Source organism: Sylvia atricapilla, chromosome 27, assembly GCF_009819655.1.
Source record: "Sylvia atricapilla isolate bSylAtr1 chromosome 27, bSylAtr1.pri, whole genome shotgun sequence".
Classification (NCBI taxonomy): Eukaryota; Metazoa; Chordata; class Aves; order Passeriformes; family Sylviidae; genus Sylvia; species Sylvia atricapilla.
The window spans coordinates 1,532,866-1,559,007 of NC_089166.1; the positions used below are offsets into that span (position 1 = coordinate 1,532,866).

Sequence of the window (26,142 nt, forward strand, 5' to 3'; positions counted from 1 at the left end):
AAATGGTTCCTGAAAGGAACGTTTTATTTCAGAGCTGCTGTAAGGTGGAAGCTGGTTTATGGGTAGTAATTTTCTCTGCAGTTCTGTCTCATAGTACTGTCCAGGCCCTTGCAACACACTGAACTTCCTGGGTGATCTTAGATAATGTTTCCAGCAAAATCCAGAGATGCTCCTGAAGTGCAGCTGGAGGGCTGGGAAACCTTCACATAAAAGTGATTGCAATAAACTTCAGGAACTGGAAGGATCCCCAGCAGTACCTGAGAAACGGGACAGTGAAATGTTACGGAATCTGGGGCTGGTGCTGCTCACTGCAGCAGAGCCAAAAACTGGGCAGAGCCAAACTGCCATGGGGGGTTTGGGGATGTGGAGGAGGAGAAGGAGGAGGAGGCAGGTGGCTCCACAGTTGTTAGCAATGAGGCCTCTCCCTTTTCCTGTGATGAAACTGTTATGAGCTCCTGCCCAAAGAGGAGGATGGACTATTTAAGCCTGAAGGACTCACCCAGCACTGACAGGAATTCTCCCAGGATGGGCAGGAATTCACTCAGCATTTCAATGGCAGGGTTCCCGTGTGCTCTGCACAGCCCAGATGTGTGTTGGCTGAAGCAGAGGCTGTGGGAGAATGAAGCCCTTTTCCTTTAGGAGTGTGGCAGCAGGGAGGGGCTGGGGCATAGCTCAGCCTGGAGGTGTGGGTGAGCACACACCAGCTCCTCTCAGCCCCCAGGACCACCTTTCCCAGCTCCACATCCACACCCTCCCCACACTGTTGTGTTTGGGAGAAACCTCCGAGGCTGCTGAGCAGATTTGTGGGGTCACTGGACTCTTGTTCCCCTTTTTGGTGCTTCACTGGGATCGTTTTCCATCCTTCCTGCTTCTGGTCAGGTCTTGTTGGAAAACTCAACCCTTGTATGTTGCTACACAGAGAAAAACTATGAAATATTTACCTTGGGAATATGACTCATTCTCATAATTGTATGTTATAAAATAACTCCCATTATATGATCATCAGGCAGTTTTATTAACACCAGATAATCCCATAGGATTTCTCCATAGTAGAAGAGAAAGCCAGGCAGTGTGACTCTGTTGGAGAGTGAACATCATTCTTGTTTGAACTCTGCTCTTCATTCCAGTGAGCTTCAGCTGCCTGACACTTAGCATGAAGCTGTTCTCTTTTCCATTAAAATTTAAATTATGAGGATCTTCTTCTTATCCAATAAAAAGCTAGATGTTGGAAAATGGAAAAACCTGATTTAGATCAGTTGTAATATATTAGAGGTCAATGATGTTTATTGTTTTAACAGTGGATTAACTGAGAGTTCTAGACAAAAAGTAATTCCTACCCAACAATTCATAATTGTTCACTTTGTAGTGAGGGCATAATGTATTTGGAATCTTCTGACTCCCCCACTAACACAGCTGTGGGTGCCTGGCAGCAGTTCCATCCAGAAATATTTGAGGTTGGAAATGCTGTCAGTTCCAGCAATTTCCAGCGAAAAGTGTGATTTTCTATGAATGCATTTTGTGATTAGAAATAATTCTGTCAAAGATGGTGCCTCATTCTTCTCCAGGCATGGGGCTCCAAACCAGTGTGCTTGGGTTCGTTCCCACAACCCAAACCACACGGTATTGTTTTAGATCTCAGTGATATTCTGTGAAAAATCATCTGTGAGTGTTTGCCTTGGCAGCACTGGGTGAAGGGTTGGACTTGAGGATCTTAGAGGGATTTTCCAACCTAAATGATTCTGTGATTTCCTTATTCCAAAAGCTATTTAGAGTGCTTTTTTTAAGTGAAGCGTTTTAAAATATCTGTTTTGAAGTGAGAAAGTCCCCGCCTCTCCTGAGCTATTCTGCAAGACAGGGTGTAATCTTGGTGTCCACCCACACCCCAAGGTGTGTGGTCACAGGGAATATCCCTGGAATCTGTCCCTGCTGTGTCCACTGGTCCAGTTCACCCACTGGTCGGTTAAAGCTGGACATGGCATGGACAGGTGACTGCTGCCATCCAGGGAAGGACAGTCAGGAGTGTCCAGTCCAGCAAACATCCCTCCTTTAGGAAAAGCATAATTCCTGCCTACATTCTACCTGATCTGTTACTCATTTGCTATTGCAGAGCCGAGTAGTGATGAAACATTAAAGAGCACCTTCAAAAGCTCCACCGCCCAACAGAGCGATGGTGGTTGTGATAGGAGCAGTAATTAGGTGACTCAGAGCCATAAAAGATCTTCAGAGCACAAACCCTTTGGTTTGGAGTTGCTTCATTGTGATTCTAAACAGCCCCTGGCCCATCTGTCCCTCTGGGGTCTCAGCTGCTGCTCCATGGACAAGACCCTCATTAGCAAAGGGTCATTACAGCACGTTTACAACGGTGCTTTTTTTCGCTGTGCTCCCACCTAACAACACAATGCAAAACACTCCAGCACGGTTTGGAAAACAAACAGGTATTAGCAAACCGGTGGGTGAGTTTCAGTCTGGCGCCCGTCCCACGCGGGAGAACACCTGGGATCTGCGGGAGGAGGCGAGGGGACACCTGCACCATCCCTGAAGTCACAGGGTCACATCAGCATCACGGAGTGTGACCGTGAAATACCGGCGGGGTTGGAGCGGGATGCCAAGGGCTGGGGACGTGTTCCGCGGCGCTGGGATGTCCCCAGCCCGTCCCGCAGACCCGCTGCACCCCGCTGCCTCTGCTGGGACACAGCCGAGCCCCCGGCGCTGCCTCTGCCGCAGGAGCCCTTCGGCAGCTCGGTGGGAGCCGAGTGCCCTCTAGAGAGCACCTGCAGCTCAGGATCATTCATCCTGCATCTGCAAATAGTCTCCAAATAAACCGTGTGGTGAAACGTGGAATGTGGTCGGGATGCCTCGGCATGGTGGGCACAAGGCTCGATGGCACAGAGGGAGTGTTGTTCACCCCACTAAAGGGCAGGGGGGCTGGACAGGGCTGAAATTGCTGTAGATTATGGATCAGTGCATTTTTGTATCATTTTAATCACGTATCATTGTACTTCTTGTTGGATAGGCTAACAGCACCTACTCCCACATAGCCACAGCCAGGATTAGCTCGCCACTAATTTAGCGTCTCTGGGGCTCTTAGGAAAATGTAAGCTCCATTTTAAGCAGTCTCAGACCTCATTGGTCTCAGGTAACGCAGTTTGCACACCCGGGGCAGAGCAGGGACCGGACAGCCCGCGCTCGGGACCAGGACACTGACAGGTCAGCGTTTCCTTTGGATCTGCCCGCTGGGAACAGCTGACCCCTGATGGGGAGAGCTGGGAAGTGCCAGGATTTCCCAGGCACTTTCTCCATTTCCTTGTTCTTCAGCACAAGAACTGCACGTCAGTCAAGATTACTTATTATTCCAGCTGCTCTTAAGTTTTTGTGTGACTTTAAATACAGAAATACAGCGCTAATGGCAAACCTCTGCTTCAGACTCTGTTTAAACTGGACAGGTTTTGGATTGGCCAGTTTTGCCCTGCATTCTCCGGCATGTTCAATGTCTCTGTCTTCTGTGGAAAACAAAATAAAATAAAACAAAACCAACCCAGTATAGGTATTTTAAATTTCTCTTTCCTCTGGGAAAAACAACCAAACCCAACCCAGTGTAAATATTTTCACAGGTACTTTAGGTCGCTGTTTCATTCTGTGGTACAAGAGGGGCAGTGCCGATGGAGCAGAAGGTGAAAAGTCAGAAGCCAAATTCCCAGGATTTTAGTTTCGGTGAGCATCTGCCTCTCCCTCACGGAGGATCTGATTCACGCCTTCTGCCGGGAGGAGCGAGCAGCAGCTCCGGGGCTTTGTTCAGGGATTTGGGCAGCTGCAGGGAGAAATTCGAGTCTGGGAAGAGCAGGAGGAGACCCCAGCCCGGCTGCAGGAAGGTGCAGTGCTGCCGGCAGGGTCCCCTGGTTCCTCTCCTCTGTCGGGATGAGCATCTCTGCTCCCGGCAGCGCCCGTCCCCGCCGCCTCCCGGCCGCCAGGGATCACTCTTGTCCCTTCTCCGCTTCCTCACAACCAAAATTCCGAACTCCCTTTGCTCCTTCCCAGCTCCTGGCTTATGGCAGCGCAGGAACCGGCCACAGCAGACGCAGAAATGCTCTATTGTACGCGTGTGGCACAGTCAGGAGCGGGACTTGGGGAAATAAATTTGCCTTTATGTTTCAAATGTTTTTTAATTGCTCGACACGTGTTTAAGTGTGAGAAATTTTTGTACCGTGTCACATAAGGTACAAAACCGGCTTCCGGGCCATCAGCTCTTTCTGTCCTGTGGGTGTCTCTGCACAGCTGTGGATGTCCAACCACCCCTTGGCTGTCTGATGAGCAGAGGAGGTTGCTGAGAACGTCTGCCATCTCAGCTCCTGCTGCTCTGCTGACAGGCACCCAGGAGAGGAGGCACTGTCCTCGCAGGGTGCCCCTCCCCGAGCAGTGGTTTGACACAGCGTGGGTCTGCTCTGCCCAGGGACAGCACCCCACTCACACTGCACGAGTCCCGGAGACAGGCAGGGCCAGGAGATACCTGCTGACATCTCCCCAGCACTAGCAAATCTCCCCGTTTAACACCTGACACATCTGGAGAGCAGCTGGAGATAAGCACCAGAGATGACTGCTCAGGTGGTACCTGTGTGTGGATACACACCTGCCTGAGCCTCGGAAATTTCTGTCACTGTTCTTTGGCTGACGAGTTCCAGCTCTGCTGGCTTGTCTGACTACTCCCGTGCCACACAGGAATGGCCAACATCTGCCTCAGGCTGTGACAACAGGGAGGAGCTGGACAAGACCTGCCAGGTCAGCAAGAGCACTCTCTCCTGCTGGCAAAGCAGCTTTGTTCCCAGTGCAGGATGATCCTGACTGGTTTAGGTGACCCTTGTTCATGGATCAGCACTTGGTGTTTGAAAGGAACTCAGTTTCAGACACAGATTCTTGATTGCAGGCAGAAGCAAAGTTTTATTAGAGACATTTTTCACCAGCAGGTACCTAAGTGACCTGACTAACTCAGGTAACTTCTAGAGGTTACAGCATTGCAGAACAGAAGAGCAGAACAGAGGAGGTGGCTTCTGACACCCCCTTTAGCTACGTGGCCAAGCGTCGCTGAGTTACTTCTACTTTCTCTGCACAGAGGGTGCAGTGAACACGGACTCTTCTCGGGTTGTCTGTGGGTTTCCCTGTCACCTTCCAGTCCGTTTCTTCTTAATCACAAATTCTCCTGCAGGTCACTGGAGAAAAAACACAGCAATGTTATTCAATTGGAACACAAGTAAAATCCTTCATATAATAGAAATCAGATCTTGGTAGTGCCCTTATTTCTGGAATGCACTGCTAAGCTGGTGCAGCTGGCAGCAACCTAGGAAGCTCCAGAAATTCCCTAAATAATTTGCTTTAATGGGATTTTTCACTTGTAAAGTTATAGCTTTACTCGTCTTTTCACTCTTTCCAGACTCTTTCGGTAAGCTTTGGCTGTTGTCTTCTTCACTTCTTCCAGATCTTCCCATCATGCTTTATTTCCCTGGCCTTCTCTGCATTCAACTGCTCCTTTTTGTCTCCCATTTGCTTCCTGCACCCCATGTTCAGTCCAAGCTCTCTTTAAACCCATTTCTCAGTGACATCACCACTGTAACAGATCCCTCCTTTAGCACAGTGACCCTGAGATGACATCTATGACATTCCCAGGAATGTGCTGTCTCCTGGCCTTAGAGCACAAGGAAATGAACAAAGCCAGTTTTCCCTTTGTGAAAACACAGTCCTTACCTTGTATGTCTCCGGTCTTGCAGGGTGGGACCTGGGGCTGGCAGTGGGCAGCTGAAGTTGTTGTGTAGGTGTGGCTTGTCCTAATGACCCCTCCACCAGTTCCCATTCCTCCTCCGTGACTAGTGGGATAAATTTGGGGAGAGAAATAGGAAATTTTAGAACTTTCCATGTCACTGCTGACTGACTACATGACACAAAGTCTTCAACTATGTCCTTTATAGGCACTACAGTATTTACATTACTTTTTCTTTCACTTTGAGAGTTGCTTTGCATTTGTACTCCCCCTTGGCATGGACAGTTCTCACTCATCTCACTATAAAAGAGACTGTCACCAATGCAACAGTGCCAGGAGTGACAATGTTGTCACCAGCAGTTAACAGCTTTGGTGTTCTGCCTTGCAGATTCTGAGGACTGACATTTAGTTCTGATTGGAATGTTCATCACAAGGAAGTTGTTCATGAGGCAATTTTTCATCTCAGAGAAAGCCTTAAGCAGGACTGAAGATCAGGTTGGATACCCAATCTGTAATACAGATCCTTGACATTTTCATTTACTCTCTAGTGGATCTAGAGAGGTACTTACATGAGGTCCTGCTGCCCTCCTTCCAACAAGCACCGGTAGGTCTGGATCTCCTGCTCCAGGCGGCACTTGACGTCCAGTAAGGTCTTGTACTCTTGGTTCTGGCACTCTATTTCTGCTCTTATTTCAGCCAACTGCTGCTCCACGCACGTGATCTGGTTCTGTAACTCACCGAGGAGGGTGTTGTACTGGCACTCAGTTTCAGCCAGAGATGATTCCAAGTTATTTCTCTGATAAGATAAGGAAAAAAACAACAATCATTTAAGTGTCACCCTCCAATCCAAAAATGAACGAGCCACTCACCACCATTGCGCTGGCTGGTGGGTTTTGCTGTTCGTGCTAAGAAACCCAGCAGTGACCAGCTGGAGCTGTCAGCTCATCACCTACCTGGCTGAGCTGAGCTTGGAGATCGATTTCCAGGGTTTGCAATTGGCGTCTCAGTTCAGTCACCTGGTTGTTGCACGTCTCCACCTCCTGACCACTTGTAATAACCTCCCGATTCACCTCCTCAATCTGAAATCACCAATGCAAGATAAAGAGCTTCATGGGGACATCTGGGTATGCTGGACTTGCTTTTATAGGAGCAGAACACGATGAGTGTTCAGCAAAAGGAAACAGGGAACAGGGCAGGTTCTCTGTGCACAGGGTGTTCTCCACCAGCTCCTCTGCTCATTCGTTTTACAAATCCCATTAACCTCGTGGCTATTAAATCTCTTTAATCCAAATGTGGAATATCTGTGTTCCAACAACACACCACAAGGCCTTGTGGCAAATGCTGCTGTTCCAGGTGGGACATAACAAACTGGTCAGACAGGCCTGTGGCTCCTGTAACACAGGGCATAATGAGTGCTGCTCTCGGGCTTCACTGGGAAGGAAGAACTGCTTATTGTCTCCATGTCTGGTCTCTGAAAGGCTCCTGGGCTCGGGGTTGTGTGTGTCAGTCTGGTTTGCAGCACAGGTGTATCACTTACCTTGCACTCGTACCAATCCTCGACTTCCTTGCGGTTGCGCGCTATCAGTGTTTCATACTGGCATCTCAAATCCTCTAAGATTTGCCTGAGATCTGGTCCTGGGCAGGCATTGACCTCCACACTCACGTCTCCAGTTGATTGTTTCCTCAGGCAACTCATCTCCTGGAAATAAATCCCAGATCAGATCATACTGGCTTTTGGAAGGCAGCAAAGAAGAGCAAAAGTCAGCGGCCAAGAACTGCCCTCCTTGTGAGATTTTCCTCCCTATTGTGGCTGTGCAAGGCACTAGAGGATGGTGCAAATGTTTTCCCAAGGAATCTGTTGGCTAATTTCTTTCTTCATCCACTGCAGTCAGCAGCAGCTTTCCCCCTCTGGCACTCCCAGTGTGGACATAGCCCCAGGAGCAGCACTGCCCCCGCCAGAGCTCCCCTCCCTTCTGAGGCAGAGTGGTCTGAGCTCTGGAAAGTTTGGTGGGAAAGCTGTGGCCTGAAAGTGGACAATCTTTTAAATTCCGAGCACAGTGGCAATGTTTTCTGCCAGGGCCGTGATGATCGTAAGGTCTGGGCAGGACCTACCTCCTCATGGTTCTTCTTCAGGCAGCAGAGCTCCTCCCGCAGCGACTCCAGCTGTGCCTCCAGGTCAGACCTGCACAGCGTCAGCTGGTCCAGCACCTGGCGCAGCCCGTTGATGTCGGCCTCCACGCTCTGGCGCAGGGCCAGCTCCGTCTCGTACCTGCGTTGTGTCAGAAAGCACAGATTCAGGATGGGGAGGTGCCACATGGGTTCTGTTTGTGCCAGGATCTCCTTCCCCAGCTCCATGCATTCACCTGCATTTTACTGTCCAAGGTGAATGCACATTGCCTTGGATTTCTGCACCACTTCGTGTCTGTTATGTGAAAGCTTTTCTTCCTTATGTTTTTTTCCCTGCTCCTGCTCACTGTATATTTGGTATCACTTATTCAGCTGTATTTCTGCTTTGTTGATCCCATCTGTGCTGGTCTGGGGTGAAAATGGGCCACTCCCTGAGGTGCCCGTCCCCAGCCTCACCACAAACGCCGTTGCTAAATGTTTTACCCAAGAACATTAATTAAGGGAGGGCTGGTGACCAGGAGCAAAATGCCTTTCATCATCCTGCCCTACCGCAGTGGTGTGGGGAGACGTGTCTGGAGCCTCTGTAATTAGTGCCCTGAGCCTCCCAGGGAGGTGGAAAGGAGCAGGGGGGAGGCAGCAGGTTCATAGAGGGGCACTCACTTCACACGGAAGTCATCAGCAGCCATCCTGCTGTTATCAATGTCCAGGATGATCTTGTTGTTATCAATGGTTGCGCAGACAATCTGGAAAACAACAAACCATGAGAGATGTCTCCTCTCTCCTGTTCTACTCTGTAGATCTTTCTGCCTTCAGTCAGGTAGTAACTCTTCACATTTCCCTTTTTCTATTACCTTCTCACATAAGTAACCTTGTCCCTTCCGCAGAGAAGCCGAAGGAAATGGCTTTGCCTCCTTTACTCACAGAAGAAAGGAGACCTACCACATAGAGCTGGGAATTAAAGAGTTGTGGCATAGGACTTCTCTGTTTCAAGATCTAAAGGCAAGTTCCAAAGATGCTTCAAAAAATAAAGAACCTTCCTTAAGATACCAAATCTCAACTGACATTTAAGCTGGTATGTTCTGGGCTTCAGTTAAGGACCTTCAGGGAACATGGTGGAAAGGTGTCTTTAAGCCTTAGGATCAGCCATAACTTCCCTTGTGGACTTATTATTTCAGGCTGTTTGTGTCACTGTGACAATCAGTTTCAATTCTCAGTTTTTCTCACCTAGAGATTTATAACGTTTCATTTCATAAACCATCCAAAGTATATGTCTTTGATTGTCCCATAGTTTGCTTTGCTCTTCCTGTGGGGCTGACACCACTACAGTTCCTGAGAGTTCATTGGTAATATTACATTTACAATTGTATAGTCATACACAATGAACCCAAGCATCCTTATCCTCCTTCAGAGTGTTCTCCCACCCATTCCACCTTTCAGCACCCATCCTTGATGCGCCCCCACACTCAGCAATGTCATGGGGGAATTTGCCAAAATTTCTGTTTGCAAAGACATTCACAAGCACCAAATTTCCCTCCAACAACTGCAGTAGGTTCTAAACACAAATTCAGGAATAAGCTTTCAAAAGGGGAGGAACAACCCAGAAATTCAGCAGTAAGCTTCCTAAAGGGGAGGAACAGGGGAGGATTACCTGGTTCTGAAGATCTTCAATCTCTTTGTAGTAGCAGCTGTAGTCGCGGGGCTCACAGGAGAGGCCCTGTGTTGCATACCACTCTCTGATCCTGCACTCCAGCTCAGCGTTCTCCTTCTCCAAGCACTTCACCTTGTCCAGGTAGGAGGCCAGGCGGTCATTGAGGTTTTGCATGGTGACCTTCTCATCGCAGGATGAAAGCAAGCAGTCGCTACCAAGACCCCCAACAACCACACCACCTCCGATGCCAAACCCAAGGCCATTGCCATAGCAGTTGCCACCTCCATAGCTCCCACCAGCCAAGCTACCAACACTCAGTCCCCCTCCATAATTCACTCCACCGCAGTAACTCCTTCCAGAAAAACCTCTGCCACTGCCTATGCCAAAGGAAGAAATCCGTGCTCCACCACCACCACCAATGATACAGCTGCCACCGCTGCTCCTGCCTTTGCTAGATACAGTAATAGTCTCCTTAATGTTGCAACTCATGGCGACAGGGGTTGGAAACGCAAGCAGAAGCCCAAAGCAAGATGCACAGCTTGATACGAAATCAGACTGCAAGCTGGCCCTGGCCGCCAATCCCTATTTATACCTTCCACAGTGGGTGTCACCACTGCTTCTTCTTCCCATAAGGCTGGCTACTCCAGCCATTGGTGCCAAGAATAATTTCTCAAAGGGAAGTTTCCTTTCAAGAAGCCTGGTAGACAAGGAAGATACTTTACATGTCTCTTGCTAATTTCAAAAATACATTAGCAATAATGTTTTATGAATCATCAGCTTTTTGTTTATGATGCAAACTTACAGCATTAAGCCAGGAAAAACACTGTCCTAAATTACATACCAGGAAGAAATCATTAAAGGTTATTGCATCAAAGAGCTCTTTATCTCTCATTAATTTATTTTCATTTTATTTTGAGTTGAATAAGCAGTTTTCATGCAAGGTGCTGAGGTTGGAATATGTAAGATGAAAAAGAAAGAAGAAATACTAAGTTTGCTTTTCGAATGATGTATGAAGAATGATGTAAGAACTCTGGAAAGATCAGAGACACAGAGATTAACCTTTCAATCTCTCCACTGGCAAAATGACAAATCTGAAACACTCTGCTGCAAGACAAGTGAGACCAAGGAGGGATGTCTTAATGGACACGGATGAAAGGTTCTTCATACATGATTGTGGCTCTCCAGTAATTCACAAAAGATTTGTTTCATTATGTGGAGAGTGTAAAGGAAGGTAAAACGAAGGTTTAAATATTTCCTGTTGTCTAGTGAAAGATAATTTCTGCACTTCTTCTCATTATGGATTGTAATTGTTGCTGGGAAAGGGTGGTTTTGAAACAGTGGATGGGAGTGGAAACATCTATGGCCAATTTCTCTCTCAATACATGCATTTTAATCAGAGCTTTGGGATTGCTGTCCTGGGACATATAAAGACAGAGCTGCTGATAGAGCTGCAGAGCAGTCACTGCCCTGTGCAGTTCCATCTTGGCTGGAGAAGTTGGATTTGGTTCAAACTAGAGGTTCTCTATCAGTAATGTTTCCAAACCTTAACTCAGCAAGGAAAATAAAAAGTAAGAATCCTTTCACACTTTTGTAATCAAAATTCATGCTGAGCTTCTTTTCATGAGATACTTTGCTGAGGCTCCAAAGCCTTCTCCCTATGGAGCCCCTTTCCAGTGGCCGTGGAGCCAGGGACAGGCATTCCATGGTTTTCTGAACCCAACTGTTCCTTGTAAGAAATTCTCCAAATCTCCTTCAGCAGGGAAGAGTGAGTTCAAACTCTCACTGAAATCCTCACTCAGTGTCAGGGCTGTGGATTGGAATAGCTATTGTTATGGCGGGTAAATGATCCCATTTACTTAACGAATTACTTATCCCAGTATTCATGGATTTACTCATCATTTTATTACTCTGTTGAAAAGATGTCTCCCCTTTTATTTTCCTCCTTGGATGTTCTTTATCCATGCCATGAAAGGCAGAAGCACTCCAGTGATCTCTCCAGCAGGCTGGAGATGGGTGTGGAGAGGTTTCCCTGAGTGATTTACTCCAAGACAAAGCACCGCCAGCTGAGCTGCAGCTGGACCCAGCCACGGTACCTGCGAGTCAGCCTGCCCTGCCTGACACACTGGGCCTCCCTCTGCCCCAAACCACACAGAAACAAAGCTCAGAATAGGTAAAAGCTCTAATAAAGTTATTGTGTATAGGAAGGAATCACCAGATTTCATTCCTAGGACTGAAGAACATAATTGGGAGTCAGGGTGTGGTGGCAGGAGCGAACCGAAACTGCTGTAAGCTGCATCGCTGGAAGCTTCTCCTGGTCTGTGGATGATTCCTCAGGAGTTTCCCAACAGCTGTGTTCAGCAAGCATCTCTCCTGAGTGAGCACACATTCCTTCCCCAGCCCCACAGTTATCACGCAGCACATCAGTGTAGCGCAGGCAGAAACACGGGATGACTTGTACTCCGTGGGAGTGGAGGGTGTCTGCACGCTGGGGACACTCCTGCTCCTCTGAGACACCTCAGTCCCCTCTGCCCCTCACATCTCTGTGTGCCTGCAGCAGCCACCCATGCCCACGAGCTTCACCCTGCACACACTTCCCTCTGTCGTGTTATTTTTCCTGTTTGTCTCTAGGAAATGAGGGCACTAGATAAATTAAGACAGAACTAAGTAATTGTTCCGAGACCTTAAAAAATTAAATTAAGCTTGCCCTCATGTTTTCATTCAGTTACTTGAACTCATAAGCTTCCTGGGTCTGTCTGATCAGTACAAAGAAATAGGGAAATGTTATGGAAATGTAGTTTCCAATGTCTGCAGCTCCATAATTTGCAGCTGTTTAATAAATGAAGTGTTTCCAGGGTGTTTTCTTCTGGGGAACTGTTAATCACAATCTGCCTCTCCTGAGTTGCCTTCCAGACTCATCCCAACTTGTAGGTCCACAAACAACATCACAGCGTCCCAGCAGCTGAGGCTGTACCCCCCAGGGGCTTTCCAGAGGCATATTCATAATTTCTGGATCATTAGAGTCTTTCTGGCCATGTCATTAGGCCTCTTTCACCTCTCAGGAATTCAGGACAGCTCCTTTGTGAAAGTGCACGCTTTGGACCTGCTGGACGTGGTGGGAAGGGTGGGGAGGTCTTTGATATGAGCCCAGGGAATCTGGAGGAGCAGCTAGATGTCAGTAGCAGTTCACAAGAGGAGGAACCAGCCCACAGCTGGTGGGAATCAGCTGGGGCTGTCAGGAGAGACTGGGAAGATTTTACATAGCATAGGTAGCCAAGAGTTTCCAGAACACTGGAAACTGGAAGAGTCTCAGTGCAGTGTCTTTGGTTTTTTTAGAAACAAGAGTGTGAGGACTCATAGATTGGAAAGAATTGAGGCCAGAAAGGGCAGCAGTGGGTTATCACACAGTCTTTGCACTGATAAACGGCAGGAGGAGACAATGGGAATGGAAAGGGAAAGATTTGCTTTTCAACTTCTCAGCCAGAGCACTGAGAACAACTGGGATATCCACTGGATTTGCCATTATAGCCACAATTTGTATCTCTTTTGATCTCTTGTGAAGCACTGGCACATGTCTGCTGAAGGAATTCTGCATCAAGTGTGGAGCTTCCTGTAGGACTGGAACTGAACTTTAAATAAGGCTTAATTTAGTCTTGGTTTAAGAAGTCTACCTTTGGCCACTCCTCTGAGTCATTGCAGGTGTTCCTGTGCTGCATTATCTTGTCTTGCTCATGGATATTATTAAACTTAGTGTCTGGTAGATGAAATAAAGAAATCTCACTGAGACATCTTCTCTCTATGGCCTCTCACAAATGCTCCCTGAGACATCAGTGGTTGAACTTCTTTGGGCACTTGCTGCCATGTTAAGTCTATTTCTGTATCATCAGAGAAATTGGTGTCTCTATAAAAGAACTGGCAATAGAAAAGACACACTATACTGTATGTCCTGAAGTGGTTTTGCCTTTGTACCTGTTCTCCTTGTGCCCTGAGTCTGGCTGTTCCATAACCTCCAGCCTTTGACGGAAAAGGAATAACCAGGAGTTTTGCTTTACTGGGTCATCCCACAGGTGAATGTGACTGTAAGAGCCACATCATTGTCAAAACCACCACTGCTTGGCTTTCTGGACCAACAATTTAATCCTCAAAACACCCTCATAATACTTTGAACTGCCAGTTCTCCAAACCCAGAGTGACTCTGACAGCTCACCATGGCCCACAGCTGCTCTGGCAGGTCAGCACCAGGACAAAACCAGCTCAGAACCAGCTACACGGCTGCTGGTCAAGGCCAAGGATGGACTGACCTGCCTTGTGTGTGACAGTTGGGTGGCTCTGGGTGTCCAAAGGCCCTACCTGGCTTTTTTCTACATTTTATTCTCTCTTAAGCTGCACTTTCCCAGTTCCCACCCTGCCCTCTGCAGTTCCCCAGACAAGGTGTGTTTAATGCAAAGATGATCTTTCCACCACTCTTGATGTTCAGGTTGAAACTCTTGGTAATCAGAGGGTGACCCGTAAATGACTCACTGACTGTGTGAAAAGAGGAGATAAACCTTTTGCCTCCAGTCCTTTTCCCAGTGTGAAGATTCCCATAAAATGAATGAGATAGGTTTGTATAGAAGCCATGTCAGCAGAAATTGAATCAGTTGTGGAGACCCAGATTTCACCCTCAATATTTTCCAGGCTGGGGGATGGAGCATGAGAGGGCTCGGCCCAGATGTGTCAGCACTAGACTGGGACCAAGGCAAACTGTCTCCAGATGTTCCATCACTAACTTTCAAAATTCTTCTAAAATTGTGTTTCAGCCCAATGCTTGTGGGGAGGACACAGGCCTCTGCCTGACCTGCCTGTCCATGTGGGTCAGGGCAGTTGTCACACAGGAATGGGCAACATCTCCCTCAGGCTGTGACAACAGGGAGGAGCTGGACAAGACCTGCCAGGTCAGCAAGGGCACTCTCTGGCTCCCACTGGCGAAACGGCTTTGTTCCCAGTGCAGAATGATCCTGACCAGTTTAGGTGACCCTTGTTCATGGATCAGCACCTCGTGTTGAAAAGAAACTCAGACACAGGTTCTTGATTGCATCAGGCAGAAGCAAAGTTTTATTAGAGACATTTTTCACCAGCAGGTACCTAAGTGATCATAGCCCTGGCTGATTACAGCAATAGTCGTGGTGCTGGGCCACACACAGCAACACAGACTGAAAAGCAAATAGCAAAATAAAGCAGAATGTGGCCCAATGCTCTGCTCATCCCTCTGACACATTGCTTAGCACAGCTGAGCAACACAGATGAGCACGCCCTGTGCTCTCTGCAGACACATGCAGTAAATATTCTCTCTCTTCATCCGTAGCTCTGCTTCAGGCTTCTCTTATTGAATATTCTTATTTCTCTGTTTAATCACAAATCCTTCGGCAAGGCACTGGAGAGATCAAAGGAAACATTACCGTGTTTATAGCAAAAATAGATTCTTTCCCACACTGTCATTCCCTACACGTGATCATTTCACAAGCCAATTCAATTAGAATTTCAGATAAATACTGCCCCTTCCTGGGAAGATCTGATGGCTCCTGCCAGCCTGGCAGATGGATCTGTCACTGTCTGCAGCACAGGCTGCATCAAAATGCCAGAAGGTGAAAGCTGCAGACATTGCTCCAGCAGCAATCTGGACGAGGGAATGGCATTGAGGTCCATGCCAGATCAAAGCCCCTGCTCAGGTCGTTCTCCTGGACCAACTGTCACTGTATTTCCTTCTTTCCTTTTCAGTTTGGCTGGAAGGTTCTCCTTGAATTAGGACTAGTAGTTATCTGCCAGTATTCCCATGATTCCTGCTTTTTTTTTTTTTTTTTTTTTCCTTCCAGCTGATTTCTGAGTACTTTTCTTTCTCCTGCACTTTCCTTTGTCCCACATTTCACATCAGTCCTTTCTCCGTGGTCTCCATGGCTTGCCTGCCTGCTGGCTCTGCTCCTCTCCCTTCCATCCCTTTTCCCTTTGGCAATTCTAATGTGTCCCAGCACAGCCCCAGCTCCCAAAACTCTCCTCTCAGCCACTCCTCTGTGGCTCCTGTCCTGTATTTCCCAGGGGCCTCACAATAAAACTTTCAAGTAGCACCTGTAAACTATGTGGCAAAGATCTTTCTTCCAGCCCATCAGAGTTGCATTAGAGCAGAGAAGACTGGAAATGTTTAGAGTGGAACAGTTCTCACCTTGGATCTCCGCAGCTGCACAGGATGGGATCTGGGCAGACGAAGTGTAAGTGTGGCTTGTCCTAATGATGCCTCCTCCTCCTATCCCACTGCTTCTTGCAACTCCTCCTCCTAAACCTGAAGACTGACCAATTCCTCCTTGCTGACTGAGGAGACAGGAAAACAACATTTTAGTGAGGGAAATGACAGATAAACTAGAATTACAGATTTTCAGTGTCCCTGCTGCTCTCAGTCTGCTTCCTTTTTTGGCAGAAAATTGGCAAATTGTTGCAGTGACCGTTCTCCTTGTGGCAGTAATTGGCACAGGGGAGGAAGCAGGTCACCACCATGACACCAGGCAGGCCAAATAGGTCAGTAAAGGAGAAGGAGCTCGGCAGATCTTTCACTTTGCTCTTATGTTGAAATGACCAGCACAGGGGTATTTTATGGGGTTTTTCTGGTGTGTCTCAAGCCCACTTACATAAGGTCCTGCTGGCCGCCCTCCAGCAGGCAGCGGTACGTGTGGATCTCCTGCTCCAGGCGGCACTTAACGTCCAGCAGGATCTTGTACTCTTGGTTCTGGCACTCCATCTCTGCCCGCAGGTCAGCCAGCTGCTGCTCCACGCAGGTGATCTGGCTCTGCAGCTCGGCAAGGTGGTTGTTGTAGCGACACTCTGTCTCCGCCAGCGAGGACTCCAGATTGTCCCTCTGAGGAGTGACATGAGACATAAGACAAATACAGGCAGGAGAAACACTGCATTTAGCTATGACCTCTGTGAGATGGATGAGGTTTGCACCAGCTCATCACCCACCTGGCTGAGCTGAGCTTGGAGATCGATTTCCAGGGCTTGCAATTGGCGTCTCAGTTCAGTCACCTGGTTGTTGCACGTCTCCACCTCCTGACCACTTGTAATAACCTCCCGATTCACCTCCTCAATCTGAAATCACCAATCCAGGATAAAGAGCTTCAGGGAATGTGCAGTATAAGTTGGATCAAGTATTAAGGAAAGAGCAAAGAAGTAAAGACATGAAATGAGAAATGTTTGGGGGAAAACTCATCCTAATGGTAGTGTAAACCTGGCTGATCATTCCTTTTGCTCTTCTAATAGTGCTGCTTCCAGTTCTTCTCACCACTTACTGGTTTGTAAAGAATTCAAACCTCAAGTCCCACCAACAAGCCGCACTTCCTTCAGCACATGACAAGGGCACAGGGTGGCAGTGTCCCTCCCTTGTGTCACTTGGTCAGTGTAAACCAATGCTAAATGCTCTCACAGTCTTTTGTGTGGTTTTTACATGCATCAAATCCCTGCGGGATAATTGCCTGGGTGTTAGCCAGGGAAAGTCAGAGCTGTGGGGCTCTCACCTTGCACTCGTACCAATCCTCAACTTCTTTGCGATTGCGTTCAATCAGCGTCTCATACTGGCACCTCATCTCCTCCAGGATCTTCCTCAGGTCTGGGCCAGGGCAGGCATTGACCTCCACGCTCACATCTCCAGTCGATTGCTTCCTCAGACAGCACATTTCCTGGAAACACCATCCAGGTCAGGTCAGGTTTAAAATGAAGGAAAGAACCGAGGGAGCCAAGTGCCCCCACAGGGAGCAGAGCCCTGCAGAGCCCCTCTCTGATGGACCTTCACAGCTCCTGGGTCACACGGTGGTCTCCACCAACCACTGCCCTCCGCAGCAGCACCCCGGGGTGATGGATCCCACAGGAGTGAATGCTTTGTACAGGAGAGGGCAAGACCTACCTCCTCATGGTTCTTCTTCAGGCAGCAGAGCTCCTCCCGCAGCGACTCCAGCTGTGCCTCCAGGTCAGACCTGCACAGCGTCAGCTGGTCCAGCACCTGGCGCAGCCCGTTGATGTCGGCCTCCACGCTCTGGCGCAGGGCCAGCTCCGTCTCGTACCTGCCAGGGAGGAAGCAAGCAAGAAAGAGCAGTCAGTGTCTGACACCAGCAGCGTTTCTGAGCTCCGATAGGAAAAATCAAAACCTTCCCCTCTGAAAGACAGCATATGCTGGAGCAGCAGCTCAGCTGAACCCTCACTGCTCCCAGACTGCAGATCCTTCTGCTTCCTTTAATCGCTACTCAAAACCAGCTTGGCATCCCAAACTTCCCCTCCTGGAACTGCCCCTAATTAGGGCAGCTCTAGAGACAACGGATGAGAGAATTCTGCACAGCCTCCAGCCCATCGTGGGTCACAGGAGATCGGCTGAGAGCCCTGAGGGCAGTGACAGAGGAGGGGACAGCCCCGGGTACTCACTTCACTCGGAAATCGTCGGCTGTCATCCTGCTGTTATCGATGTTCAGAATGATCTTGTTGTTGTCTATGGTTGCACAGACAATCTGGAAAAAGAGCATTTGTTCCTGGTCTCTGCTCCATGTCCTTGAGCTCAAGGCACCCCTTGCCTGGTGTAACCAGACCCTCTTTCTCCCTCTCTTTTTTTAAAATCCTGGGTATTAAGGGATGGGGACCAGAGGGGTGCAGCACTCACAGGATGCTCAGGGAAGGGCAGTGAAGACATTAAAGTGATAAAATTAATGGTTCAAGTGCAGAGAGTCTGGGAGGTGTAATTACTTTCCAGCACCTGCTACAATCCACCTCAGCCTCTTAAATCTAAAGCTTATGAGATTTAAAGTTTTATTTCAAGAGTTAATGATGAGCCTATCTTACTCAGACCTTTTCCTGGATTCTTTTCTCTTTATTCTTTGTGCATTGACATCCTAAATTTTTGCCAAACACTTTGCAATTGTTTTGAATTTTAAATTGCCCATTCTAAATGTGTTATGGCAATGTTCTCTTTTTTCTTAGTTTTAATTAGATGTCCTGTATTTCCCAATTCTACATGAAAGAATAAACTAGTAAGAAAAAAGAAATAAAGTTTAACTGGAATTCTGCAGGACTGATGACAATAATATAAAAATTCAGGCAAATTAATTATTTATCTTTTAGTTCTTTTCTGGCCATATATTTATTTCACCACTTTGGCACAAACTAAATTCAAAAAGACTGCAGAGCCCATCTACACGCATTCCATGAAATATCATTTTCCCTTTCAGTATGTCTGATGAATAACAGCAACAGAAAGAGCTCAAACCCTCCAGTTTTACCTCTGAGCTCTGGGCTTTCCACAGGCACATGTTGTAATAGCTGTTTGCAAAAAGCATTTTACAACAATTTGTTACTCCTGATAATGGACCAAGTTATGAACCAGCACCAGACAGAGACTTGCAAGGGAGAAAGCAGCTAAGAGAGGATGTTACCTGGTTCTGAAGATCTTCTATTTCTTTGTAATAGCAGCTGTAGTCCCGTGGCTCACAAAAAGGGCCCTGCTTGGCATACCACTCCCTGATCCTGCACTCCAGGTCAGCATTCTCTTGTTCCAGGCATCTCACCTTGTCCAGGTAAGAAGCCAGGCGGTCATTCAGGTTTTGCATGGTGACCTTCTCATCACCAGAAAGAAGAATGCCATCACCAGCAAAACCACCTCCACCAAGACCCATACCCATGCCACCGCCAAAGCGAGCGCTGCCACCACTGAACCCCATGCCTGGACATCCTCCGAGGACAGTGGCTCCTAAGCCACCTCCATAGTTTCCACCGACCAAGCTGCCAGTGCTCAGTCCTCCTCCGTAATTCACACCACCACAGTAGCTTCTCCCAGAAAACCCTCGGCTACCGCCAATCCCGCAGGTCGTGTATCTTCCAGAGGAGACCGAGGAGATCCGTGCTCCGCCACCACCACCACCACCAATCACACAGCTGCCACCGCTGGTCCTGCCCCTGAGAGAGCCAGTTGTCTGCTTAATACTACAGCTCATGGCGAGGCCCAGCTGCAGCACCAACCCACAGCCCAAAGCAAGATGCAGAGCGTGATACTGAGTCCGACTGCAGGCTGGCGGCTGCTGCAGGTCTTCATTTATACCTTCCAAAGGGGGTGTCACCTGTGGGGTGTTTCTTCTTCCCACGGGGCTGGCTAGTCTGGCTGTTTATGCCAAGATTAAATAGCCCATAGGCAGTTTCCCTCTAGAAATCCCAGTTCACAAGGAAGATACTTTACATGTCAGCAGCTTATTCCAAAAAGTAAAATAGTGTTTTATGAGTCATCAGCTTTTTGTATGATGCAAACTTTGCAACAAGTCAAGAGAAAAAGTTGCCCTAGATTATGTACAAAGAAGAAACATTGGTATTTATAACATCAAAGTGCCTTTTATCTTTTATTAATTTGAATTTATTTTATTCTTAGTCCAATAATCACTTTCATAGCACATGCTATGGTAGACCTTGTGAAACAAAAAATGGAAAACTAATAGAATTTCTCACTTCTGGAAAGTATGAACAATTGTGACTGTAGTAGAGAACAGAGCAGGGACACTGTGGTGTGGATGTTGGTCACCAGGCAGCTCTAATACCTGCTTTACTGTGAGATTTATAAAATCACTGAGGTAAATCCCCCATCGATTTAGTTCCCTATTTTTGGCTTAAATTTCTTTAGTCATGAAAACACAAGAAGTCAAGTTGCTCACACTGTGAAGCTCAGGCCTGTCCCCTGTGCGTGGGTGACACACGGATTGATGTCAACTGCAGTGTATGAAGGACCTTGCTGAAGTTATTTTTCAATTGCTTTAATTGCTGTCCATGCTTTCTCAGTTTGTGGTGATGATAGATGAAGACAGAGATGACAAGAAAGGGAGTATCCACAGGCAATATATCAAGATCCCTGGACCCAGATGCAGCCATGCCACTTAGTCTTTGCCATTATGAAGATTGTGCTGCACACTGAATAAGAAGGAGAAAAGCTTTCTGCATTTCTTATGCAGTTTGTCAGAGCAGTAGCAGGCATCAGCACAGCCTGGCTGGTCAGAGGAGCACAACCTCCCAACCAGGTAGGCAATAGCCAAGGGAGAATTCAGAGAACTGGCTCCACCAGTGCCAGTGTCCTTCTCCAGCCGACTCTGTAATGAGAGGATATTCTGCTCTCCGGGGGACGACGGCTTCTGTTCCCTACAGCGTGGAATTTCCATGCAGCTCTTACTCACAAAGCAGCCTTTGACTCAAGGACGTCCAAATGTACAGGAGCAGTTGTGATAGATCCCTGTTGGCAGTGAGGGTGGCACTGAAGGAGCTCTGAGAGCAGCATCACCTCTGGGAGGAAGAGAGAACACCAACACTCATACCCTCAGCCACTTTTATTGATGGGAAGTTGGTGACTGCTGTCACTATAGTAGGAGAGTGTCCCCAAGCATGTTTAGATAGGATTGTCTTCACACCAGGATGAGTTAAAGCTTTCTACTCTCCAGTGGGATAATTTATTTCTTTACTTAGATCAAAAACGATAAAAAGCCGCCTACCCAAGGCTGGCAGCATCCAGGAATATTTATTATTCATATGGTGCAGGGAAATAACTTGCTTAAGGACAGAGCTGAAGTCTGTCGGAGCTTGGATTCCTTGCTGAGACTGCAGTGCCTGAAATACAAGTCCATCTTCCCCCAAGACACAGCCCCTGTGCTCCTCACACAGCCTAGACTCACAGTCGGGAAAATCATGAGCAAAAAGGAGGAGAGGGAACAAATCTGGCTTTCATCCGTCATTTTGAGGAATATAATTGAAGACAGGGTGTGGCTGTTGGAGCCAACAGAAATTAATATAATTTAATGCTTGGAGCTTCGCTTCTGCTGGAGAGGTTTTCTGGAGTTACCCAAGAGCAACCTGCAGAGATGGGGCTGGGGGTGCCCTTCTTTCCCTTGCAGAATGCTGGGTTTAGGAGGAGACATTGCTGATGTTGGGCATTTCTCTACTGGTGGGCATGGACCACCCACCCCTGCTTCCTTCTCTGATGGGAAGAAGGAGCAGGTCTTGCCCCACAAGACAAACAGCAGCAGCACTGTACAACCTTTCACTCATGTCCTGGTGGAATAATGGTGCGTAGACTCTCAAATCCCATGTTACCAGTGAAGATTAGGTATGACCATACAATTCTTCCAAAGAACTCATATTTGGGATGCAGTTCCATTCTTTGGAGTTTTTCCAAGCTCCTGCCAATTTCACTGGGACATGGAACATGTGTTTGATACAGCAAATGCACCCAGAAGCCGGTCACTGGCTAACCTGGCTGTATCTTAGAAACAAACTGTGGTGTTGTCTCTCTCCTCATGGCCACGTCGGGGCTGCAGGGCTCGGCACCGAGACAGGCACAGACTGTGTTCCCTCAGTACTGGGTTTCTCCCCCACTAAACTGATTTCTTTACCTCCACTTTTGTTATTATTGTATTCCTGTAGCCTTGGGACACAGCCTTGGGACAGAACACAGGGAAAGGACTGTGCAAGTCTAAGACATAAACGTGTCCCAAAAGGATTTACAGCCTCAGTGTAGAACTGGAAGAAACAATTGGTTTTGCGTGCAGGAAGCCACAACAGGCCCTTGGCCAGGACAACCAGCAGTGGTCGCACACAACATCAGTGCCAGTGCTGCTGAGTCTTGTGGGCTTGATGGGTGAGAAGAGAGTGAAAGGGGAGGAAGAGGGGATAAGGGTGAATATTGGCGCACAGGGATGGAGGAGGCAGGAGGATGCCACAATCCCAAGGGGTGCTGTGGGCAGGACAGTCTGGTCCTGTGGGAGCTGTGGCTGTCGCTGTGCCCAGCCTGGCTCCACAGGCTCACCTCACTTTGCTTATCAAAGCTGATAATGTTTTCTTGTGTTAACTACAAGAAAGGTGTGTCTGGTTCCACAGAACTTTGCTTTCATAAGCATTGCTTCAGTGATGTTTGTGCAACCACACTGGAATATGATTTTATCTTGTCACTTGTAATTACCATTAATAATTTGCATAATGGCCATTAGGCATCACTTATTAAACAGTCCTTTGATGTGATACTGACTCGGCTCCAGGCCCCATACTCCCATCTTTCAAATGCAGACCACGACTTTTTCCTGGCTAGTGACTCATTGGTTTATACCACCATGTTTAGCCAAATCCTGTAAGGCAACTGAAATAATTACCACAGTGGGTTTGGTAACAGCACAGGCTTAAATACACCTTGGAAACTGAGCGAATGACTCTGCTCCAGCCCTTTCTTGCTGAGTGTTCACATCTGCAGACTCTGAGCATTTGCAGTGCTGTAGAAGTTTAGCAGAATGTCGAGGTGGACACAACCAGGTTTCTTCCTACCGAAGTTCAGTGTCCCCTGATTCACTTGTTGAACAGTGTGAGATTCTTCCAGGACCTGCCAGGTGCTGACAGTGCAGTCAGGCCTCCAGCATGTGCATCTCTGGTGGCACTGCAGGTTATCACAGCAGAGGAGAGTCCTGGAGAATTTCTTAGGACAGATGGGAATAGTGATGGATGATGCAGCAATTCCACTCTGCACAGAGAGCTGAGCACAGAGCAGGATGGGAGGGGAACCAAGGCTTCAGCCTGTGGTGTCTGCTGCAGAGCCACAGGATCAGGTCACAGCCTGACAACCTGGAGTGTTCAGGTGCTTCTTGTACTCAGCAACCATCCAGTGGTGCAACAGATCCAGGCAGGCAAAGGTGTGGGGCAGCCAGAATTCCCCAGAGTGCCTTCTTTCATCTTCATATCATACTTGTACTAAAAAGTCTCTTTATTTCAACACATTTTCAATATGTGGCTCATACAGGCAGTTTATTTTATATTATTCAGTGTACTGAGCTGAGAAATCTCCTATTGGGTTACAGCAGCAGTTTGCTCATCTCTTCTAATTCTTTACAAATGTTACACAAGCCAACAAACAAAAATCTAAACCCCACAAATAGTTACTGTGGGTGTTAGACTGTACCTGTCTGTATACTGTATAAAACAGACTTTTGAGGAGGAATTACAGTTTATGCATCACACCAGAATATGGCCTGCTTTTCCAAATGCACCTTGCCTGTAATCAGAGATAATTGCCTGTGCTGTGCAGTCTGGAACTCATGGCTGATTTCCAGCATTGGTAATTTACAAAACTAGTTGTTTTCTTCCTATTTCTTCACTGATCCCTTAAACTGCTGGTGTGTTAATTCCTCAGGGATTTTTCCTGATGGTGGTGTAATTCCCATGTTCCTGCTCTCTTATAACAAAAGCACATCAGCTGGAGCTGTCACAGTGCATTTCACTGTCTGCTTACCAGCCTGAGTGCTGCTATCACCCCTGCCTCTCTTGGGGGCATCCACCCTTGCTCTTTGTATCCTTGGGTTCCTATCTCCATCCTCTACCTTCAGCCCAAGTCTCTCTGTCTTGGAGATACTCATTTGTTCTTGCTTTACAAGATTTGCATGTTACAAGAGGACAGCACAAGCTCCTATGAGCTGCACAACCCATGAGCTGCTGTGCAGTCCAGGTCCCAGGTCACTCCTGTTGAGTTGTTCCATGCACCGTGTCCTCCTCATTTCATTTATCTTCTCTTCCCTGTCTCTCCCTGTGCTGTCTCTATAGCTGTCACCAGTTCCCATCGCTGTCCAGGTTACAAACACTGGGCAGGGAAGGCAGTGTTGTGTTTCTGCACAGATGAAATGCAGTGACCTTAAAGGTGCCGTGTCAGCACCGAGGTGGGTTAAATCACCCCAAAATGCTCAGTGTAATTAGTGTTGCAGGAATGGGAGATGCAGAACTGAGCAGGGAAAGTAACACAGAGCTTGTCCAGGAGCTCATTAGAGCAATTACTTCACAGAGCTAACAAGTGTCCTGGACAGAGCCCAGGAAGAGGCCATTCCAGAACCATCTGAGTTGTTTCTCTCTTTAGAAACAGGCACTAATCCAGACTCACCGTATCTGCCAAAGCCTTATTGCTAGAAGCCTTCATGTCAGGCCTCTCTCTAAGGTCACTCATCAAACCCCATCCAATATTCCATGAGAGAAAGGCTGCCAGAGCCCCACAACAAAGAGCAAGGGTTGTGCCACCACTCCCAGCCCATCCGACCCATCACTCGGGTGCTGCTGCCAGAGAGGAGGGACAGGCTGGATCCTGAGCCTTGGCTTGCACACACAGCAAAATGCAGTCGTGTTCCTAAATGCATTTGTCATTCATTTCTCTGGGCTAATAAAACACCAGCAGCTTTTTTTTTTTCTGTCTGTTTATTGTGTCTCACTTTTAAAAAAATTCTCTCCCACATATTAATTTGTCTCACCCTTTTATCTTCCCACATGTTGCCAGCTGGTTCTTCCTGTTTGCCTTTTTTACAAATCCATTTATTTAGTGTTTTCTCTGGGAATTGTTTTGCTCCACCAGAAGGGTGTGGAGAGTCCAGCAGAGCCTGGCTTTCAAAATTCCTGCTTTGGTATTATTTAAGAAAACTTGCTCTTCTTGATTTTATCCTGTTAGTGTGCATCTGTAATAACTCACAAATGTTATGTATTACATTATACTATGTGATATATTATATTATATTGTATTATATTATACTGTATTATATTATATTGTATTATGTTAGCATACGCCTGCTTTAGTGAAGACTCACTTTTCTTTCCAGGGTCTCTCTCGGTAGCAGACTGTCAGTCAGACAGCCCTGTGACTCCTTCCCTGCCCTCTGCCCAACCTCCCTGGGTGTTTCTCTCCTCACTACCTTCTGCTTCATGTCTTGGCTCATGCTTCCTCCTCTGGTAGCAAATATCCCTTTCCACAACATTGGCTGGTCCTTCTCCTCCACCCTCCATCCCATCCTCAGCTTCTGAGTTCAGCTGGAGCACTGATGGGAGCATGACTTGTTTTCCTTTTTCCCTGTAGTGATTGCTCTGTGGATAGAGACTGAAGGTGGATTCATAAAATATTTTTTTTAACACTTGTATATTGATTTACTGGCAGAAATTATTTCTTATGACAAGGCTGTGTCAGCAGGAGCAAAGTTTTATTGGAGACAAGCCTTGGTCACTGTTAGAGAATGGCCACAACCCAGGGGAGCCTGAGTGAGGGGCAGTGGTGGGATCAGAGGTGCTGTCCTGCAGAGTCCCTCTGACTGCTGCTGGAGCACAACTGAGAACTCCCAGGTTATTTTTGCCTTGTTTTTCCAGAAGATTTTTTCTTCAGAGAGCTCTTCAGGGGATGTGCAGCGAGGCTGGCAGGGACTCTCTGGTCTGCAGTGACCTGAAGGAGAGTGGGAACAATTGTTTTTCTCAGGGGGATCTGCATCCTGTGCCTTTCCCTTACACCTCTTTGTTTTTGTACTGAACTTTCTTTTTCCCCTCTTCTCCCCAGCTTTGCTAAATTTTATCCTTGTTGAAAGACTGACTGATTCCTCTGCCAGTTCTTCGTTCCCATTCTCTGCTGAAAGTCTTGTTTAAACACACGTTTACTGCTGGGCACCCCCCAGCGTCAAACATAATTTCTGTGCAGAGGTTTATAAATAAATATCCCATAGCTGCATCCCTTATCACTGCTTCCCACCACAGCCCAGTTAATCCCGGTGCCCTACCACCAACACAGCTGTGACCCTGAGTGTCTGACTCCAGCCCA

At 47.6% G+C, this 26,142-nt stretch overlaps 2 protein-coding genes across 2 annotated transcripts; both read right to left on the bottom strand.

Annotated features, from left to right (window-relative positions):
* Window positions 1-4,950: 4,950 nt before the first annotated feature.
* On the bottom strand, window positions 4,951-10,045 carry LOC136372088 (keratin, type I cytoskeletal 13-like). The gene is made up of 8 exons (XM_066336553.1): window positions 9,522-10,045; window positions 8,534-8,616; window positions 7,859-8,015; window positions 7,284-7,445; window positions 6,700-6,825; window positions 6,316-6,542; window positions 5,734-5,852; window positions 4,951-5,201 (listed from the first exon to the last, which is right to left on the bottom strand). Exons 1-8 carry the CDS (start codon window positions 10,008-10,010, stop codon window positions 5,176-5,178), a joined length of 1,389 nt encoding a protein of 462 aa, XP_066192650.1. The 5' UTR covers window positions 10,011-10,045; the 3' UTR covers window positions 4,951-5,175.
* A 4,558-nt stretch (window positions 10,046-14,603) lies between these two features.
* On the bottom strand, window positions 14,604-19,513 carry LOC136372071 (keratin, type I cytoskeletal 19-like). The gene is made up of 8 exons (XM_066336534.1): window positions 18,956-19,513; window positions 17,955-18,037; window positions 17,443-17,599; window positions 17,057-17,218; window positions 16,506-16,631; window positions 16,175-16,401; window positions 15,715-15,860; window positions 14,604-14,931 (listed from the first exon to the last, which is right to left on the bottom strand). The coding sequence occupies exons 1-8, from the start codon at window positions 19,511-19,513 to the stop codon at window positions 14,906-14,908; spliced, it is 1,485 nt and encodes a 494-aa protein (XP_066192631.1). The 3' UTR covers window positions 14,604-14,905.
* Window positions 19,514-26,142: the final 6,629 nt, after the last annotated feature.

Bases quoted from the DNA above. Each gene is read 5' to 3' on its own strand.
- LOC136372088 (XM_066336553.1), bottom strand. From the start codon at position 10,010: ATGAGTTGCAACATTAAGGAGACTATTACTGTATCTAGCAAAGGCAGG. The intron at 8,016-8,533 runs GTGAGTGCCCCT...GACACAACGCAG, and splicing joins GCTGATGACTTCCGTGTGAA to GTACGAGACGGAGCTGGCCC. The intron at 7,446-7,858 runs GTAGGTCCTGCC...ATTTATTTCCAG, and splicing joins TGAAGAAGAACCATGAGGAG to GAGATGAGTTGCCTGAGGAA.
- LOC136372071 (XM_066336534.1), bottom strand. From the start codon at position 19,513: ATGAGCTGTAGTATTAAGCAGACAACTGGCTCTCTCAGGGGCAGGACC. The intron at 18,038-18,955 runs GTAACATCCTCT...CTCTTTTTCCAG, and splicing joins TAGAAGATCTTCAGAACCAG to ATTGTCTGTGCAACCATAGA. The intron at 15,861-16,174 runs GTAAGTGGGCTT...CTGTCTCCTCAG, and splicing joins GGCGGCCAGCAGGACCTTAT to TCAGCAAGGAGGAATTGGTC.